Here is a 19,888-nt window from a genome sequence, read left to right on the forward strand (position 1 = left end):
AACTGCATCTCATTACTCGTAATCGGATCATGAGTAACTTCAACCCAACTAGAACACAATGTAACATCTTCAATAAGCATCCAATTCGTATATGCATCAGTAGTCATTTTGTTGGAAACCAATTGGATTGAAACTTTGAGAGAAAGATTGGAATATGGTTGAAAGTATTTGAGAAAATATGAAATTGTGGTGTAAGGTAGAAGATAATGAGAAGATATTTATAGAAAAGTAAAATCAATTTTTTTTGGATTTTTTTTATTAATTTTTAACATTTTTTATTCACATAATTAATTTCTGCCGTTGGATTAAAAAAAAATTGAAATTCAACCTTCCAGATTGTGCCACATGGCACAACGGTAAAATTTCAGATTTTTTTACTATTTTTTTTTAATTTATAAAGGCAAATAACGTGGACCGTTGATCTCAAATCCAACGGCTGAAATTAAAGAAAGTTTGAATTTTTTTTTACCGTTGGAAATCCAACGGTCTATAAAAAGTAACCATTGAAATCCAACGAACACGAAGGTGCCACGTGTCCCAGTCAACGGTAACCTTTCAAAATCTGCGCTGCGGGCCCCACGTCTGAAAACGTATCAGAGACGCGCCCCCACGGGCGCTTGAAGTGCACGCGTCTGACACAAAAAAAATAGAAACGTGGTTGACGTCAGCGTTGCATCATCTCCAGCTTGGGCTCTTGGGCCAGCAATTTGTGCCGGGCTTGTCGCTCGGGCCCCCTCCAGCATTGAAGCCCGCATGGGCTGGACTTGATCGCCCCAACGATTTGGTTATGTTCTGTCCACGGTCCATCGGGCTAAAGACCCCGCTAGACTTGCTCTAAGACCACCTAACGAAGGAGTTAGTGAGAGCAAGTCCCACTTAATACCATTAGGGCCCGTTTGTTTGACCTTCTTAAGTTTCACTGGACTAGACTGGCTTACTAGTCCAGTGTTTGGTGTAAGCGGGACAAAATTTAATGGGACTAAATTAGACTCATGCCAAATAAATCCTTCACTGCGTGGTCTTAGCGAGACCCCTCAAAACATTTGGGATTGCTAATCCCGTCTCTGAACTTGCGTTGTGTGCAACAGTGTCGTCTACAAGCATGCCTCTCTTCAACTCCATTTGCCTCCATGCCCAGATCTTAAACCTAGATTTGAAACCCAGCCCACCCATGCCCATATCCGAAACAAAAAAGCAAAACAAAAACAGCAATCCCAATAAAAATTCTTCCCTCTTCCCAGAAAATTCTGAGGCGTGAGAAATAGAGGCAGCAAAGTCCATGGCGATAGGTACCAAGAGGACAAAGCCTCTGCACAAGTTTAGCTTGTCGTTGAAGGAAGATTTGTAAAAAACTAGTTCATTTGAGCAACATCAACAACATGCAATTAACAATTAAAAGGCGGAATCATGTTTATATGCACTCTAAAACAAAACTTAACCCATGAACTTCAAAGCCTAGTAGATAGGTGAACCAAGACTCAACTCAAAACAAAGTGAGTTGAGAAATCAATACCTTTGTAGATTCCTCTTTGCATAAGCAAAGGCTAATCACCCAAAGAGAGGGCCTTCATTCCTTGCATCTTAGATCCATGGATTTGGATGGATGAAAAGGTTTCTCCAAGTTCCCAAAATTGAGAACCTCTAAGTCTCCACACCAAGGCATATTGTAGAAGAAATGAGTGACCTTGGAGGAGTTTGATTGCTAGATGATCCCTCCAAGGTGGCCGGCCTCTTTGAGAGCAAAGGGAGGTTTGTGTTCTCATCTTTACTCCTAAGAAAACCCTTAGGATGAAATGGCTATAAAGATGTCTTTATACCACATCACAATGGAGTGGCAAACTTGCAATTAAGCCAAGTTCACTACCCTCCTCTAAATGGCCGGCCTAAGGGGATTTATTGGGCTATTTGGGCCTTTGTGAATCATTATTCATTAAGTTGTCATACAACTTAAGTCAATGGACTTGACGTTCGAAGCCCATTGGGCCTTAAGGTCCAAAACTATCCCGAGGTCTTTAACAAACTTATTCGTTTGATTAATTAACTTATTAATTAATCCTTGCCATAAATAATTAAACCATTTAATTATTCTTACTCATCTTCGTTGAATCTTCAATCTCTACTTTACACGGTGTACGATCCATTAGGTTCCTTTTAGCGAGGCAGTGGGCGATTCAAACTCTTTCAAATCGATTGTGAATTGAAACTTACTTTCAATTCTCCCGTTAGTGATAATACACTTTTAGGGCTTCCACAAACCATGGTTGACGCCTAGCAACATGTCATGGTTACCCAAGCTAATCAGAAGAGGTGGAGAACCTATTCAGTTTTAGGATTACAAATGCAATACGGTCTTTCTCTAATACAATACTCTTGACCACATTGTTTGGTTTGATAGTTTATTCATGTCTACTATCCAATGTGAGTCTTGTGCTTATATGATTACCTTGAATGTGATTTGGAACACATTCCTAAATCTCATTCATACTTTGGCCAAAGATTCTTAATCATATCATAGAGTATTCTCCCTCAAACAGTTTGAAGGTTAGAGATCCCTTGTTGCGCATTCACTTGCCTCCATGGCTAAGTGGCTTAACCCCAACGATGCCGTGGACACCCTCCTGATGGAGTGACTTTGACATAATCAAAGATTAAGGACCTAACCACAAGACAACTGTGATGCCTCAGGTCAAAAGACTAATTTGCATTATCCCAACCATGAGTTCTCATGTGACATGAATATGAGAACTCTTCGTTGATCGTGTTCAGTGAACTCATTCTCTATTGAGCACCTACGTACTTGTCTTGATGTCACACACACCAATGACTCGAGACTAGTCACTCTCCCTGAGAGAAGACATAGCACGTACTGATCTTAACGGACTGTCAATGCCCAATTGACAATCCTATGATCAGGAACGTTTAGGATGTGTCAACGAAAGAATGGTCTCATGAATCTAACTTCTTTACATCACATTCTTCCAATCACATATTCCTTGGACTTATCGTTTAAGCATATAACATTTATATGAGACGGCTCAAACAATAATGTTTGCCCTTAATATTAAACTAGATTAGTTTAACATGTGAAATGTCCATAAAGGATCATCATATGATTGGTTTTAGGGCACATTTCCAACAGTCGTGGGATGTGAAGTGGGTGATGTTGATTGTCGGTGGCAAGTGGCAAGTGGGATGAGCTTGCCTTGGGATTTGAAGTGGGTGTAGTTGACTGTGAGAGGAATTGAAAGGTGAGAGAGAGATTGACAAAAGAAAAGGGATTCCAGAAGTTTGAGAAATGTGGTTGGTTTGTGAGTCGGTTCTCTTCTTGCAATGGTGGAAGATAGTTTTTTATGGAATGACATAACAATATTTGTTTTTTTTTTTTTTTTTTTTTTTTTTTAAAGGTAAAAGTAAATTAAAAATGACAAAAATTTAATTTGGGTCTTGAAAATATTTTAGTCTATAGTTTAGTCTGACGCTATACTAAACACTTCATTATTCTTATACTGTTTAGTCCAAGCTAAGCCAGTCCAGTTTAGTCCCTGGAGCTAGTCCAGTCCGAGATAGTCCGATGCAACAAACGCACATTTATAGTCCTAGTAGCCAACAAACAGAGGATTACACTAAAAACTAGTCCAATTCAGTCAAGTCCAGGTTAGTAAAGCCAAATAAATGTGCTCTTATTCTTATCTAAAATTTTAATTGCCTTTAGTGCCGTTTGTTAAAAATAAATAATAATAAAAATAAATAAAAATAATAATAAAACTTTTAATGGGTCAGTTGGAAAATAATTAAAATTTACAAAAATAATGTGGAATAAAATTTCGGAAGAAATAAAAAAGAATATAGCTAATTAAATTCTATATTAACTTATGTGTCATGTCTTAAGCAGTTAGATCATTTGAATTGCATAAATATAACGAAATGCGAATAAATGCATAATTAAAAAATGTTTGTTTGGAAATACTTTTAAAATGACAAAAAATACTGTTAGAGAAAATGATTTTGGGTTTCAAAAACACTTGAAGTGGTTCATTTAAAAAACACATAATTGGTGTTTCTTGCATGAAGCACTTACGGTTTTTTTTTAGCACTCAATTGCATTCTTTCTAAGGATTTCTAAAAACATTTTCATGAAAAGTCTTTTTTCATATTAAAAAATACTTCCAAACGAGCGCTAAATGTGGAGGCTCGGAATTGGAGGTTTAAAATTTTTTAATATCCACATGGACCCACATTAAGATGTGACATTAATTAATTGTTCACATATAGGTATCGTTTGGTATGCAGACGGGATGAGACGGAATGGAATGGGACGGGACGGGACGGGACAGGACGGAACGGAACGGAGCGGGAGCAAAGATGCCCTCGGATGGAAACAAGGAGGAAGAAGAAGGAGACGGAGAGGTTATAATTTTGTGTTCCACGGATGTGGAACGAGTGGTTCCAGGGGGGTGAGGTGGAACGAAAATTCACCCAAAACTCGTCTCGTGGAACAGCTCGTTCCATCCGTTTTAGGCGCACCAAACATGGGACAGAACGCCTTGTCCCACTCTGTTCCGTCCCGTCCCACGTACCAAACGGTACCATAGGTGTCAAGTCATCAGTTACAGAAGGTTTTGACGAAAAACTTAACATATGTATGAAAATGTCCAAAAATTATGACTTAAAGTATTGGAATGGGACAAAAAAATTTTATGTATGAAATATTGAAAACTAAAAAAATTTAGGGTAATAAACTAAAATTAACCTAAATTTAAAATTTTGAAGTTATTTTTATTAATATGCTTAACCAAAATGCAAGCGAAGATTTGGTGTCAAGAGACTCATCAGAGTCTCTAGTTTTAGTCCAGTCTGTCCAGACAGCTCGGGATTGAAGTCAACGAAACTCCGACCTCATTTCTGCCAACCCCAAAATCCAATTCTTCTTCATTTCTCGTTTTTGCTTCATTTGGTAATATATGTCTGTCTCTACTAACTAACTGAGCCACAATTCACAATCCGTGATCACAGCTTGCTTATCCATTTTCTAAATTTTATGGGTAAAGGAGGTGGCTGCGTGCCAAGCAAGAACAAGCCACCCAAAGGCGTTTCCGATCAAGATCTTCCGAACCCAGAAAGCGATGGCCCTGTTTCAGACCAGAACCTATCCCAAATCACACCAGAACAAAACCCAATAGATATTGGGGTCCCACCACAAGAACAGCAAGCACAAAGGAAGCTGAAGGTTTTCATAGTGGTTTACTCGATGTACGGGCACGTGGAGATTTTGGCCAGGAGGATTAAAAAAGGGGTTGATTCCATTGATGGGGTTGAAGGGTTTCTGTTCCGGGTTCCGGAGACGCTGTCTCCGGAAGTTTTGGAGCAGATGAAGGTGCCCAAGAAGAAAGATGGTAACGCAGATGAGGTGCCTGTGATATTACCTGAGAGGTTGGCGGAGGCTGATGCGCTGTTATTCGGGTTTCCGACCCGGTATGGGTCCATGGCTGCGCAGATGAAGGCGTTTTTCGACTCTACGGGACAGTTGTGGAGGGAGCAGAGGCTTGCTGGTGTGCCTGCTGGCTTCTTTGTCAGTACTGGCACTCAGGGTGGTGGACAAGAAACCACGGCGTAAGTAAGACACCCTTTGGTTTCAAGAATTGTGCTTTACATTCTTCATATTAGTTTTGGTGAATTTTGTTGGTATGTTGATTTGAGTAAGACACCCTTTGGTTTCAAGAAAAAAATATATTAGTTTCTTGTTGCTATGTGTAAATTGCGGGAACAGAATTGGCATTTAATCATATGGCTTGTAGTAGAAATAGTGATCGGTGGCTTTGCAAGTTTAGAGAATGTAGTTCCGACTCCATTTCAGAGACCAGAGAAGAGAAATTTGATATCTTTGGGAGTGCAGAAACCTTTGTGGGAAACCCATACTGGCTCTAGAATTTTCAGATTTCATGAAAAATGTCACATGAAGATGATGAAGTGTGCATTTTAGTGTGGGGTAGTTGGTCTTTTGAGTTGCTTATTTAAACCTTAATATAGTGAGAATGGGGTTGGGTGTTAACTCTCTCATACAGTTTATCAATAGGGGGAAAACCGGGAATGAAGGAATTTTCAACTTTCATCCCGTTTCCGAAACATCTCTGTGGGGGTGTGAAACCTGTTGAAGATAGTCCAGAATTGTCCAAGAATTACATCCAGAACGAGGAACACTATGCAAATTTCGTCACTGTTGGACTTAATCAGCCCCCATATGTGACACTTTAATGAACTTCTTGATCAGACACTTTAATATATTCTATCTTATTTAACAATATTGAGATTGATGCATATGATCATAAAACCAGCTTGATACATTGGCTTGTCAAAGTTGATAACCTAAGGAATTTTACTACAGAAATAATGCATTCCAAATTCCTAACTTGGGTCTAAAAGATTTCTTCTTCCCGATTTAATTTGCAAATATACAACTAATAAATATTTAGTGAATTAAATTAAGATGTGTGCTTGGTTTGTGTCCATCTCTCTGTCAATTAAATTAACATCTTTACATGATCAATCTCATTTACCTGTAAACATGTTAATATATATGAATTTTCTGCAGTTGGACGGCAATAACTCAGTTAGCTCACCATGGAATGGTCTATGTTCCTATCGGTTACACATTCGGTGCTGGAATGTTCGAAATGGACTCCCTTAGAGGAGGATCTCCATATGGTGCCGGTGTCTTTTCTGGTGATGGCACCAGGAAACCAAGTGAAACGGAGCTGGCTCTTGCAGAGCATCATGGAAAATACATGGCTGGAATAGTGCAGAGATTTGCACAGCCTTCTCTTCATCGGCCAGGTCATGGACTGGACTAGTTCTGATTAACCGACATTCTTGTGCATTTGCATACTTTGTTTGTGATGGGATCTTCTGATACGGGTGTTAATAGAAATTCGATTTTTGGTAAATGGTGTTGATAGTGTTTAGATAGCTGAGAGATTTGTGCTTTCAGAAATTGTATAATTAGTAGTTCTCATGGTTGATGGTTTCGACCATTGCTCGTTCATACGTTTTAGTTGTATATGTTCATTGAAACATTATGATCGTCAATAAAATTGTGGTTCGTGTTCTTGTTTACAAAGTTTTTCCAGATTTCTTACCATACACGAATACATTATATATGTTTCGATAATTTGTTTTAAACGATCAGTTGGAATGTAGTATACTACTAAATTTTCTGATGAATTTTAGACAGACATATTCATGAATTCTTTTCTGGTCTTTTAGCCAAAATGGTATTTTGAGATTTTCATAACACATAACTTTAGTCCTGAGATTGAAAATCAATAGAAGTGGTCTATGAGATTGTCCATCATCCATTATTTTGGTCATTCCATTAAAAAACTCCGTTAAGTGGTCCAGCTTTTTATACCCTCAACTTAATGGAGTTTTTTAACAGAATGACTAAAATAACAGATAATGGACAATCTCAGGAACCACTTCTATTGATTTTAAATCTCAGAGACCAAAGTTATGTGTTATGCAAATCTCAAGGACCATTTTGACTAAAAAGTCTTCCTTTCTTTTTTTTTTTTTTTTTTTTTTTTGTTTAAAACAAATGTTACTGTTTCAGAAGAACATGAAGCTTAATATACTTTTGGTAAAAATGGAGGCTCTCCTACAATTATATGACTGCATATCAATAACTCTAACATCTGAGATTTTACAATACAATCGTACAAATACAACACGGAAACTTCACAAACACCAGTTAGCATAGACGAGCACTAACCCAGTGATTTTACACTCCAATCTCAAAACAACAACATATTCGCCCTCCTAGGACTCGCCAGGGATGAAGGTGACATCCCCCCACTGGCTCAGCATTTGCAGACCGATGGTTGGTCGGCAGTGTAGAAACCGATGATGGATTTCAGTTTTTATCAACCTTCCTTCAATGAGCCATTTCTAGACCTTTTAAATTCCCATGGTGGTAGGCAGCCTTTATAGTGAGAATGTAGGAACAATGACGACATTGATACTTCCCTCTGTGGCAGCGACATTGACGACAAGCAAGTGAAGGCACTTCTTAGTCTCTTTTTTTCACTTTCGCATCCTTTGAAATTGGGGTCATGAGGAATAGTGGTCGTCTTTAGGGCGTCTGGGAGTATACAGTTGCACAGAGAACCTAAAAGGAAGCAGATTCTATGATTTCAGAACGAATTGACCATAATACTTAAGAAAATGAAGAAAAAAGTATTATTCCAAAACTAAAATACTCTTAAAGCTTGCAACTGAACATTTCTAGAAAGGGAGGCACGTTTTGCGTCACTTAATGTGTTAGTTGACAGGAAATCATATAGATATTTTCTTCACTATAGTAAGGTGAGCCTCATGGCATAGTTGAGAAATCATGAAAGGCTAGTGCTCTAAAGAGTTGCAAGCGTGGAAGGTAAATCTACATGAAATTAATGTGTGTGGTCCTCATCAATAGCTTGCGAAGAAACAGGGGTTCAGAAAGACATGTGTCATATACCTATTCTTGCGAGTCGATTGACCCAGTTGGGTATTCGCTTCCCAGTCAGCTTATAACATATATCTTCACAGAAATGGTTGCAGTTCTTGACAATCAGGTGGTACGAGTCACCAATGTAGATGGCAGATTGACGCTCCATGAACTCTCTAACCTGGAAAGGATCCAAGCATGTCATGCCAATGAAAATTGACCTTCTAAACTTGAAGCCAGGGCATTGTCGAGGTTCAACCTCAAAGACACCGCTTGATGAGTACTCATGGGCTCCAAAGGCATATTCCACCCCATGAACTGTAGGCATGAAAACATGATCAATAAACATTTGCACCATCTTGAGAAACCTAATACTCAGGATGCAACATAAATTATTTCAATGGAGATAATGTTTGGAAATTTTATATCCAAGACTCCAAGTAAATGTAATTTCCTTCAAATATGTCCGACCAGGGAGAATAGCTATTCAGCCCAGTGGAAGGAACAGGAGGAGGTAAGGTAAATACTTTCTAAGAGGAATGATGCTGCGAGACCAAACTAATTTAGAGAGTTTTACTCTTACACAAAACGTTGGTCGTTGAAGTGGCTATAATGGTGAACATGCATATTGCACAATAAAGTTTAGGCAAAGTCTTATCCAGCTGAATCTGCGTGGGTTGAGTTTGTCATTAAGGTTTAACCGGCTTAAGACGAGCAATATCAAGGTTAAAGTTAGACAACAGTTTAAATTGATTAATCAGCAATTTATCTTACAATCAAGAATCAAACATAACCACTAAATTTCAGGGGACTATGGTGGGACTACTCTTTTCAAAGAAACCACCAACATAGATTGATTAAGGTATGCTAACCTTCCACCCCGGAGTGAAAGATGCCAAGGCCTGCCCAATAGACATAGCCATTTGCCGGTGTCAAATCATATACATTAAGATAGACAGGTGCGCTCCCTTGAATGTAGTCTTCTGCCTTCACTTTTGGAAACATGCAAAAACGTGAGGCTGCTTTGCCTCTCAAACAAAGAGGCATAATAGAGTGCCAGCCATCCTTTGGTCCTGATTTCATGCTGAAGGGTGAAACCAGGAATCAATAAATGCGTTGTCCAGACCTGCAAAAATGAACAGAAATTAATTTACGACAAGATACGAATTTTGGCTTCAAAAATAATATCTGATGACATATCTAATTATCGTTTCTCTTTGTATCCATAATACCCTAAAAGATCAAACTGGCACTCATACTTATCTAGTTGTGTTATAATGTCTACAAATTCTGTATGCTTTGACAAAGTTTATGAAACTTGAGACAAGAAACTTCGACTACCTAACCCAGCTCAGCTTTAAGATAGCTTGTTTGCACAAAAACTGTGGTGATACTGGTTTCATTTATGTCAACTTTCATTAATGCAAAAATGCAAATGGATATATCTTGCCGTAGTTCAATCTTATCAATTATAAAATTGCTGCTATTATATAACCAAGTAGTGAAATTCAGGACACCATGACAAACAAACCTAATAAGTCCCTATATATCAGCTTTAGGTATTTCAGCAGTTTTAAGTAGAAGGTTACAGGCAGTGAGAAACGTTAAGTGTATACATCCCAAGTTGCACAGGTATCAAGAACTTTCATGTGGCTGGATGGAGATCCCCGTTGAAACCTGAAGGGAGTACTGGTGGATCTGAAGTGCGATCAGATCGCAAAAGCAAGTTTTCCCATCCAGAAAACGTCTTGTCTGTAAAAACCTTACAGACTAGCAACTGTGAAGCTTCTCAAGATTATTTCTGGGGAAGTTTCATCAGGATTATGACTATCAAGAGTATAAATTTGTTCATCTTTTGTTTATTGCCCTAAGAGTATCTGAAGTGAATAATGTGGTCCCTCACTAACCCAGTTCGATTACCACTCATCCACCGGTCATCATATCGGCCTCAATATATCAACCCATTTTGATTTCCATTAATCCTCATCGTTGAATTCCCATAAACACATCGACTTGAACCATGTTAGTGTTCATTAAGCCATCAATTTATCATACACCCTGCCTACAGTGCTTCACAGATGTCGGGTTTAATCTTTTACACTATGGAGTTTGGCCCTTGAAGGTGGAATGTAAAAATCCTAAATGCTGCAATTCTCTGTCAACCCAACAAAAAAGCCAAATTTCTAAGCTTTCCATATAAATAAAGGACAAAGAAATTTGTTGAAACTTGAAAGATTCACTCAATTCTCACTGTCAGTCCACATCCTTGATTCTTTTGTTTTAATTCTCTCCCAGAGACATTGGTTATGCACTTAATATCAAATAAACATTTAAATTTCCAGATGTAAGAAAGAACCCATGAACAAAATCGTGCCAAACGTAAACCGTTTTACAAATTTTTAGTTCCTTCTTTTTTCTTCAAAAGTTTGAAAATTTTAGTAAGAATTCTGAAGATAAATCTACTGAAATTCTAAGCAGAGAAATCTCCAAACAAAGCAGATCAGATTCACGAGGAAACCCGGGAACTAAACATTTACAGATGGAAAATCAAGAATGTACCTAATAAACTTCATAAAAGGTACGACGACAAATAAAAACGCAAGTCGAAATGCCAAAAACAAATCAAGAAACGCAAAAACTTGAGAAAATAATCGAAACCCAGTAGAGAAAAACGAAAACCCAGAGAAACCCACTAACCTCTCGGAAGAGTGACACTCGTCACCGAGTGGAGAAGCCAATGCATCCGTCACCGAGACGCCAAGCAACCATTTTTGTTTTTTTCAAAATTCAAAGCAGAGAAGAGAAGAGAGGGGAGTGCGTGGATGAAACCCACACATTATTTTTCTTCTTCTTTCTCTCCTGTTCCTGACAGAAATCAGGAAATGAAAGCTGGCGGACTACAGAAAGGCTGATAAAATAGAATCCTGCTGCAGTGGCAATATTTTTTTTTTTTTTTTAACAAACAATAATATTATACTAAAAAGAAAGGAAGTGAACTTGATTTCACAAGTAGGCCAGATTTAGGGCTGGTTTGGTATTGCTATATTTTGAAAAAAAAACTGATTCTGCTGTGATGTGAGAACAAGCGGCTGTGAAATAAAACAGCAGAGTGTTTGGTAAACTTTTTTGTAAAAGTGCTTTTGAAAAAAAAAAAACAGTATTATAGTGTATGGTAAACTTTTATGTAAAACAGATGTGAAAAAAAGCTGAAGCTGAATGTTTACCAAACACAAAAACAGCTCCCAGCTTTTTTTTATACCAGCTTTTTTCAGAATCACCTCAGTACCAAACCAGGTCTTAGTTTTAGCAAAAATCGAACTTAAAATATCTCATTTAAGTGAACGAAGATGAATACCACTAGACCGTAAAATTAAATGTCACTGCAGTGGCACTTAGTTAGCACTAAGTAGTATAAATTTTACTACTTAGTACTATAGTCTAGTTATATTCATCTCCATTGTTAAGTGGAAGGTTTTAAGTTGGATTCTCTCCAATACAAATTTTAACCACATTATTGCATTGTGAGGTTTAATCCATTCTCATATTCTCTTAATACGGATAATATCGTTTAGTGAAAAAAAAAAAAACGAATTTTAAACAAAATTTAAAGGTTGCAAAGATTCTTTAAACCATTGTAATATCTAACAGATTAACTGTTAATTTTTCGGCATGCTCACTAGTTTCTCTAAAAATTGAATAAAATAACAAGAAAATGTTAAATGGTGGATAAAGGTGAAATTTGTGAAAGAAACTTGTCTTTCACTTTGGGACACTTTTGACTGACCGAGTAATATGTGCTTCAATTTTAGCAAACCCTTGGGTCCTCCTCTCTGAGTAATGGTCCATCATGTGCAGTTTTCTCTCTTTTGACGTCGTGGTTTGAAATAATCAAAATTTCAAATATTGAAGTTCTTGACCGGAATAAAAAAAAATAAAAAAAAGTTTCACTTTAGTTTTTCTTGTTTTATATCTTGTTTGGAATAATAAAAACACGTTGATATTATTAAAACATAATTTTTTTTTTAAATTGTCATTTAGTACAGTGATTTAGTGGTATTTTTTTTACTTGTAAATGAGAGGTCTTAGGTTCAATTCTTGCTAAAGACGAATTTCAACCATATTATTACTAACTCATTGTGAGGTAAGCTCATCTCCTCCTTATTAGTATAGATAATATCGTTTCTTCAAACAAAAAAAAAAAAAATTTAATAACTAATCTTATGAGTTAAAAAACATTTTCAATTTAATACAACAATATTTACATTAAGATATAGGAGATTTAAGTAATATGTCAATCATAATAATTTGGAACTCAGGAGTCTAATCTAAAACTACTCAGTAAGAAACAGTATCTTACATGCCTTTAGTTGTCACAATTTAAATGTGTGTATATTTCCACTTAATTTATTGTTGCATAAAATTAAAGGAGATAATTTCTTTTTATTTTTTTTAATTAAGACAACAATATCACTTCCATTCCAATATTGCGGTAATGAAAAAGGACATTATTTGTAAATATATTGAAGAAAAATAAATAAATGTACAATAAGTTAGAGGGGACATGAAGGGATATCCTAAGTAGAAATAGAAAAATATTAGAAACAAAAATTAATTAAGACAACTCTTAAGAGAAACAAAAATTTGAAAGCCTTTAATGATTATGAGCAAAAGCCGCAACTGCACACAACGGACAAGAATCCTACCAATAAACACCAAAGAAGATAATTTATTGTCCTTCAATAGAAATAGATAACAGAATCACAAAAATTGGAAATGCAGTGAGAAAAGTGAAACTTCACCTAAACTAAGAAAACCTTTCCTTTTTTTTTTTTTTTTTGCAAGATAATATTCTAAATTACTCTATAATTTACAGTATGAAACTTTGAACATGAGCGCAAAGAGACAAACATATTATCCTAACTAACCGACATAACTTACATCTACGTCCAAATTACATAATCAAATAAAAATCATAGTTAAGCTTTTTCTTAACATTGACCAAAAAGAGTAGTGTCTTATTCTAATGAGCTGTATTTGATTAAGAGTAGGCCCATCCCATGCGAGCTGGCTACAATTGTGAGTCCCACAATAGTTCTAGCAACCAGAATTAGTCTTGACAGCTAGATTTGTAAAGAAAAATTAGGTATTTTGTTATTCTAAATCTGTTGCTTCATTTGTGAATGATCATGCTAAATTGTGGACACATGTTTCTTGGCAAATACACAGAAACAAGAGAGGATTATTGGAAGCTAATTAATAGTTAGTACATATATATGGCCACTGAATTGGCAACTGATTGACATTAATTGGTATTACTCTTCTTTTTCTTTAACATCACGGTTCCTTTATCTTGGTAGAAATATTTCAAGACTGATGTATCTTTTTTTTCTTTTCTTTTTTTCCCTAAAAAGGGGACCAGGCTACCAACTAGTGGCCGCGTTACGGCAGTCTACCTTTTTGAGAGTCGGAAAGATTCACAGAGACATTTCAGCCTCTCTTTGGGCATTATCATGCGATTCACTAACGTCATAAATCGAACTCATGACATGTCTTGTGAAATAGGAGCTTGAAATTCATTTCCAACTATTGCGGCATCCCATGGTGGTAGTATCTTATTTTGGGCTAATGTGTTTGATTTTTATGCTTATGGGTGTGCCTACGTTTGACTACTTATTTAGGGTTTTTTATAAGATGCTCTGGACTTTCTAACCATTAAATCTTGATGTTTAAACAAAAATCTAATGGTTAAACAGCCCTCTTTTTAGGTTCTAACGGAAGGAAAACTGAAAGTGGCGGAAACAACCATGCCATGGACTTACATTTATGAGTGTATATAGTATTGCTACCTTGCACTACAAATAATATATACTTATTCTATTTGTATTCATGTACGTTTATGTAGGGTTTTTTCTTCAGTGAGTTGATGTAAGGAGTATTGATAGGATTTTTATCACTTACAAAAGTAGGGATAAACATACTTAAAATACTTGTAAGAGTATAAGGTAATTGTAGTATAGTAGCTTCACTCTAGCAAGTCTGTTCTCCACATGGATTGAATGAATAATTTATAACCAAATCTTAATTAATTATTTGAAAACAAAGTTTGGAAAAAGGTGATTTTATGACCTAAAATAGTAAAAACGAATTTAATTAAAAACAAATAAATAAATTGGTAAAGTAAAGGAAAAAAAATAGTTTTGAAAATCAATTTAAGCACTTGGGTTTTGTTGTCACCTTAACAATCTTACGTAGTTCTTCCAATTACTTATGAATTACCCATGCATATTTTGAAGGTTAGGTTTTCCTAAAGTATATCATACTTGGAACCTTCAATATAGAACGTATATCTAACATGCAACTCATTTGTGATGTCCAAATCAAATGTGAACATGAAAGACTCATTAAGTTTTGTAAAACCCTTTGAAAAACCATATTACCCTTACGACGTGTCGTCTATCCCAAGAAGTTACACATATTAACCATAAGAAGCCTTAGTCAATATTAGGGACATCCCACCGCTAAAATTGCATGAAATTACTTTTCTAAATACCCTAATGGTAATCAATCACTAAGACAAATAGATAGTTTCAACACAGTGATTAATAATTCAAAATTTGCATTCATAATATCATAAGCAAATTGAAAAAAAACTACATATTATTGCTAAGGTTCGTGGTCTCGCTCTAGGAAACGAGATTAGTTACGAACAATCATAAAACAAAATATTACTAAGAGCATGGATAGAAAACACCTTGAAAATAAACTTCAATCGTCAAAAACTCTCTAAACTGAGTTCTCCAAAGTAGTGCATTCTCTCTAAAGTGCATTTTTTTTCTTAAACCTAATGGCTAAATAACCTTATTTATACTACTACAAAATAAAACCTACCTAGAAAAGGTATTCTAAAAACTATGAAACATAATAGAATAAGATAACTAGGAAATAAAAGGTTTCCTATTTAAACTGAAATTCGGACTTCTAAAAAAATCAGACTTTTAACCGATCAAATCAACTCCGATTTGGTCCCAAAAGATCTCTTTTTAAAGCTTGAGATGTCCCAAACAAATCCTCATAATGAATCTTCCCTCAAACTATGCCATCTTGACTTTCAAAATACCTAAAACGTCCAAAAATGTCAATTTAGGAAAGCTGCGCACTAGACCTTTATTTTATCGCCACGGTAAAAAACATGGTAGAAAAATCTAGAATTTTGACACAATCATTTTGAAAGACTCGTGAACATCCTCCAACTGGAATCACCAAAATTCATCTATTTGATCATTTTTTGTTCCAGAGGAAGTCGAACATGCTACATTAAAAATACATAACAAAGTATCAAAGTTCACACAAAATAACAATTAAATTAATACTAAAAATAGGGTAAAATATATAGTTTTAATATCAACTCATCAAGTATATATACTTGTCTCTACTCATCCAAATCATTAGATTAATTATGTATAATGTTTCCATGTTGATCGCTATATTGATGACTAAGCATGCATAACACAATTTAATATTCTAAATAGATTGTCACTTAATACTATGATCTAGTGGTATTCCTCTTTACTAGTAAGTGAGAGGTTTTAGGTTCGATTCTCGTCAAAGGCAATGGAGAAGCTGGGAATTTTTCGCCAGGTGGGCTAGCTTAAAGATTTAAATCATTATAAACAAAGAAACTTGATACTTTATTTTTCATAGTATCAGCTAGCTTAAGAAATTTTTTACAAGGTGAGCAAAAAATTTTCGTTATTAAACAAATACGTGTTAAAATTCAAACAAATCAAATATATGTAGGAAAAAAAAGAGATGGTTTGTAAACTACATCATTATGACTAGCCTAGCAAGTATGAAACTTAACCCACTCCCACACCTACTTAGTGTAGATAATATCAACCTTGCATGTATGAATTACCAAATTATGGATACATTTTGACACAAGCAAATATCGGAAAAAGGGAAGAACTGAACTTGTAACTTGTTTGCAAAGATAAATGTTCTCAATTAATTAAGTTAGAATCACTTTGACTGAGACTAAAATCAATTTATTTTTTTTTGTAATATATTTCTTTAACTGAGACGAAATCAAACAAAAGTGTAAATTACATACATAGGTATTAAAGGTGTAAATTTATGACACAACAATATAAACGACTCAGAATTTAGATCTTAAATTAGAATTAGACAACATACACCGATCTTTTCTTTCTTTTTCTTTTTTTTTTTTTTTTTTTTTTTTTTTTTTTTTGTTGAAGAGTAAATATTATTAAAGATAAATTGGAATATTTACATCAGAAGCCAGAATATTAAACAACTGTTTCGGCTCAATGCGATTCCACAAATGATTCCTCTTATACGCATAACAAAAGAAGCCACATGATGCGCAACCTCATTATAGGCACGAGGAGTAAATAAAAACTCAACAGAACTCAATGGTTGTCGAATATGGTGAATATCCCATAGGATACCCTCCATTGCTGCCTCCGGAGCCAAGACTCCATTTAGCATCTCCACCAAGACCTTCGAATCCGTCTCCAACTAAACAAACTCGAATCCCTTTTCCGCACAAGCCATCAGTGCCAATCTCATTGCTTTCGCTTCCGCCATCAAACTAGAGCCACATAATTAATAAATCTCCCATACCTCCAGCACATTGAAAGATCCCAGCAAAATCCCTAGCAACCGATCCAATGCCACCCCTACTCGTTTGCTTGCACCAAGCCCCATCGCAGTTCACCTTAATAGTGCAAAAAGGAGGCTTCACCCACCTCCTATGCGTCTCTCCCTCGACCACCTGCTGTCTGCAATGGTGCTGCTCATTGTCCCACCTACTGTCCTTTATCTCCCTCCATTGCTGATGCAAAAGGTCCAACGCAACACGCGGTTCACAAACCACTTTCTCAAAAACTGCACTATTCCGGCATTTCCATATCCTCCATAGTCCACATACTATCCACCGCAAAAGCTGGTCCGACTCCTTCTCCCCACCATATTTATTACACAATCCTTTCCAACACTGCAAAAAGTCACCACCCTCCACCGTCCCCACGTCCAGTTGCAGCCGGGAGCTGAACCAAAACACACGTGCGAACGGACACCTGAAAAATAAATGCACTTGTGTTTCGTCCTCGTCCTCACATAAAGGACAGTAAGTCTCTAATCGAATCCCCCGTCTCCTTAAAATATTCTGAACTACTAGGACATTTACACCCCTTCCAGATAAAATGGCGTAACTTAGGGGGAACCCCCAAATTGTATCCTTAGTGGCATCGCAGCTTGATTGACCCCTACGCCCGAGCTCCCCATTCATGTTCATTTCTTGGGCAACCAAATATCCAGACTTCACCGAATATATCCCATCCTGAGTATAATGCCAATTGAGACGGTCAGAACATCCAAAATGACTAAGCGGCATACATAAAATAATACGGGCTTCCTCTGGATTGAAACACCGTTCCACCACCTCCTTAGGATGCGATGTCCTTCTAACCGTAAACTGCCTCTATAAGATATGATAGCTTTGATTTTACTACCACTTTGAGTTTCAATACTTTCCGTTTAAGGAACCTATCTAAGACTTGATCATTAAACTTCATGACGTATACGCACATACTTTATAGAGATATCATCAACAAATGTGACACAATGTACTATGCTTATTTCCCAAAGATATTAATTAGAGATGGTTTAACGACAACATTGAGAAGACAACAATATTTCTAAATATTCTATTTATCATCATAGATTACTATTCTTCAAGTAACCTCTTCATTAAAGAGAGAGGATCTTCGCCGGGATCCTCTTTGTAAGGATCCCGGAAATCATTTAATCACATCCGCTCATCGTACATCGTGCGGCTAATTTTTGTCAGGTACTGTTTTTATTCAATTTTAAACAAAAAAATTTACAATGATTTTTTATGCACGATGTACGATGAACGGATGTGATTGAAAATCCCCAGGATCCTCACTCTTCATTAAAAACCTTTTCGTTTTAACTTTTTGTGACATCCCGTCCCGAAAGTATCGGAAATGTGCTTAGGAAAGGACCCTTTTACCCCTAGTTGGTTTTCGTATTATTGTTTTTGGTTACTTTGTGTGGTGTTGGCAAGCTGAGAGCCACACACACACACTGTCTCTCTCTCTCTCTCTCTCTGTGGGTTCCCCGAGCTCCATTCCTTCCTCTTCTCTCTGTAACGTACGGACAACACACAAAAGCACCCAAATCTTAGTAGATCGTGGGAACCAAAGACACCATTCAACTCGTGAGGTCGAGGCGAGCACAACCATACCATTTTCAGGTGAGGAATACTGCGTTTTCACGTCGTTTCAACAATGGCCGAATTGAGTACTGTTCATGCAAAATTTATACATTGAGTTTTTGGACTTTTGAAGCTTGTAGATGTGTTGGTGAGGTTCCCAGGAGCGTCGGAGTAGCTCGTTGGACGAATTTGGACGTCGGGAAGGCCTGGTTCGAAGTTGGCCGGTTTTTGAGTTTTGAGACAGGTATGATCGCGTAACTTTTAGCCTTTAAAAGTGGTCCAACGTGATTCTACTAGTTTAGGGCTTTCTTTTGGTCCAAGAATCATAGGAATTGGTTGAGAAACGAGGGAGATTAGTGAGTTTAAACTTTTCCCAGTTTTCCGGCGACCGGAGTCCGGCGAGAGTCGATCGGAGAAGAAAGAGGAATATTCCGTTAGGTTTAACGGAATATTCCTAACGGCAGTGACGGCATCCGGTTAGATTTAACGGAATATTCCGTCAGTTTGACGGAATATTCCTGACGGCGTCTGTTGACACCGTCAGTGTGCCTGGCACGTGGCCGCGCGTGGGGGCGCGTAGGTCCGTGCCTGTGCTGGCGCGTGGGGGCGCGTGCGGGGTCCAAAATTTTTTCTAAAAATATGGTTGTGATCCTGAGGTTGTGTAGAGCACGTGGGTATATTCATTTGTCCATTTTGAGCAATGTATGAGAAGTTATTACGAGAAACGGGTTATGTGCTTTAAAGTTAACGTTTTTATAGTTGTTTCGCATCTAGGTGACACGTACCCAGAGGACGAGCGTGCACACGCGAGACAGGGGGGCTACGACCCTTCTACATACCAGTGAGTGGGCTTTTGTTTTCCGTATATACCTATATACATTTATATTCCCAGAAATTGAATTAAAAAGGGTTATTTGCCTATTGCCATGCACTTTATTATTTATCGTTTATGCATCTTTGCATGCATTACTTGTGGCATACATATACATATGCATATGTCATATATATTTATGTGTGGGTGCTGTGGAGGCATAGGTAAGTGCCAGGTAAGCGTTAATTAACGATTGCACTACATAGTGTTTAGAGATGCTTAGAGAGCTCATAACCTGCACCCCCGGTGTTAGTGCTCCCGCCCAGAGTAGGGCACA

At 36.9% G+C, this 19,888-nt stretch overlaps 3 protein-coding genes across 5 annotated transcripts; 1 reads left to right on the top strand and 2 right to left on the bottom strand.

Annotated features, from left to right (window-relative positions):
* The first annotated feature begins 4,790 nt into the window (after positions 1–4,790).
* Positions 4,791–7,110, top strand: LOC103964413 (probable NAD(P)H dehydrogenase (quinone) FQR1-like 2). 2 transcript variants are annotated; one of them, XM_048568874.1, is made up of 3 exons: positions 4,794–4,954; positions 5,049–5,610; positions 6,590–7,110. In XM_048568874.1, the coding sequence occupies exons 2-3, from the start codon at positions 5,249–5,251 to the stop codon at positions 6,846–6,848; spliced, it is 621 nt and encodes a 206-aa protein (XP_048424831.1). In that variant the 5' UTR covers positions 4,794–4,954; positions 5,049–5,248; the 3' UTR covers positions 6,849–7,110. The 2 variants fall into 2 exon arrangements, with proteins under 2 accessions (XP_009375618.2, XP_048424831.1); XM_009377343.3 differs by having other exon boundaries at positions 4,791–5,610.
* Positions 7,111–7,647: 537 nt separating this feature from the next.
* Positions 7,648–11,375, bottom strand: LOC103964414 (deSI-like protein At4g17486). Of its 2 annotated transcripts, XM_048568880.1 has the most exons (5): positions 11,177–11,375; positions 9,352–9,605; positions 8,739–8,797; positions 8,510–8,660; positions 7,648–8,161 (listed from the first exon to the last, which is right to left on the bottom strand). In XM_048568880.1, exons 2-5 carry the CDS (start codon positions 9,560–9,562, stop codon positions 7,917–7,919), a joined length of 666 nt encoding a protein of 221 aa, XP_048424837.1. In that variant the 5' UTR covers positions 9,563–9,605; positions 11,177–11,375; the 3' UTR covers positions 7,648–7,916. The 2 variants fall into 2 exon arrangements, with proteins under 2 accessions (XP_048424837.1, XP_009375619.1); XM_009377344.3 differs by having other exon boundaries at positions 8,510–8,797; positions 11,177–11,372.
* A 5,523-nt stretch (positions 11,376–16,898) lies between these two features.
* LOC125480616 lies at positions 16,899–17,894 on the bottom strand. The gene is made up of 2 exons (XM_048591631.1): positions 17,217–17,894; positions 16,899–17,090 (listed from the first exon to the last, which is right to left on the bottom strand). Exons 1-2 carry the CDS (start codon positions 17,892–17,894, stop codon positions 16,899–16,901), a joined length of 870 nt encoding a protein of 289 aa, XP_048447588.1.
* Positions 17,895–19,888: the final 1,994 nt, after the last annotated feature.

The sequence above is a fragment of a genome, unplaced genomic scaffold (genome assembly GCF_019419815.1).
Source record: "Pyrus x bretschneideri cultivar Hongxiangsu unplaced genomic scaffold, Pyrus_bretschneideri_v1 Contig10, whole genome shotgun sequence".
NCBI classification, from domain to species: Eukaryota; Viridiplantae; Streptophyta; class Magnoliopsida; order Rosales; family Rosaceae; genus Pyrus; species Pyrus x bretschneideri.

Excerpts from the sequence above, each read along its gene's own strand:
- LOC103964413 (XM_009377343.3), top strand. The coding sequence starts at position 5,039 with ATGGGTAAAGGAGGTGGCTGCGTGCCAAGCAAGAACAAGCCACCCAAA. Across the intron at positions 5,611-6,589 it reads GGTGGACAAGAAACCACGGC|TTGGACGGCAATAACTCAGT; the intron begins GTAAGTAAGACA and ends AATTTTCTGCAG.
- LOC103964414 (XM_009377344.3), bottom strand. The coding sequence starts at position 9,562 with ATGAAATCAGGACCAAAGGATGGCTGGCACTCTATTATGCCTCTTTGT. Across the intron at positions 8,798-9,351 it reads CTTTCACTCCGGGGTGGAAG|TTCATGGGGTGGAATATGCC; the intron begins GTTAGCATACCT and ends TCATGCCTACAG. Across the intron at positions 8,162-8,509 it reads CAATCGACTCGCAAGAATAG|GTTCTCTGTGCAACTGTATA; the intron begins GTATATGACACA and ends GCTTCCTTTTAG.
- LOC125480616 (XM_048591631.1), bottom strand. The coding sequence starts at position 17,894 with ATGCCGCTTAGTCATTTTGGATGTTCTGACCGTCTCAATTGGCATTAT. Across the intron at positions 17,091-17,216 it reads CTCCTTTTTGCACTATTAAG|TTTGATGGCGGAAGCGAAAG; the intron begins GTGAACTGCGAT and ends ATGTGGCTCTAG.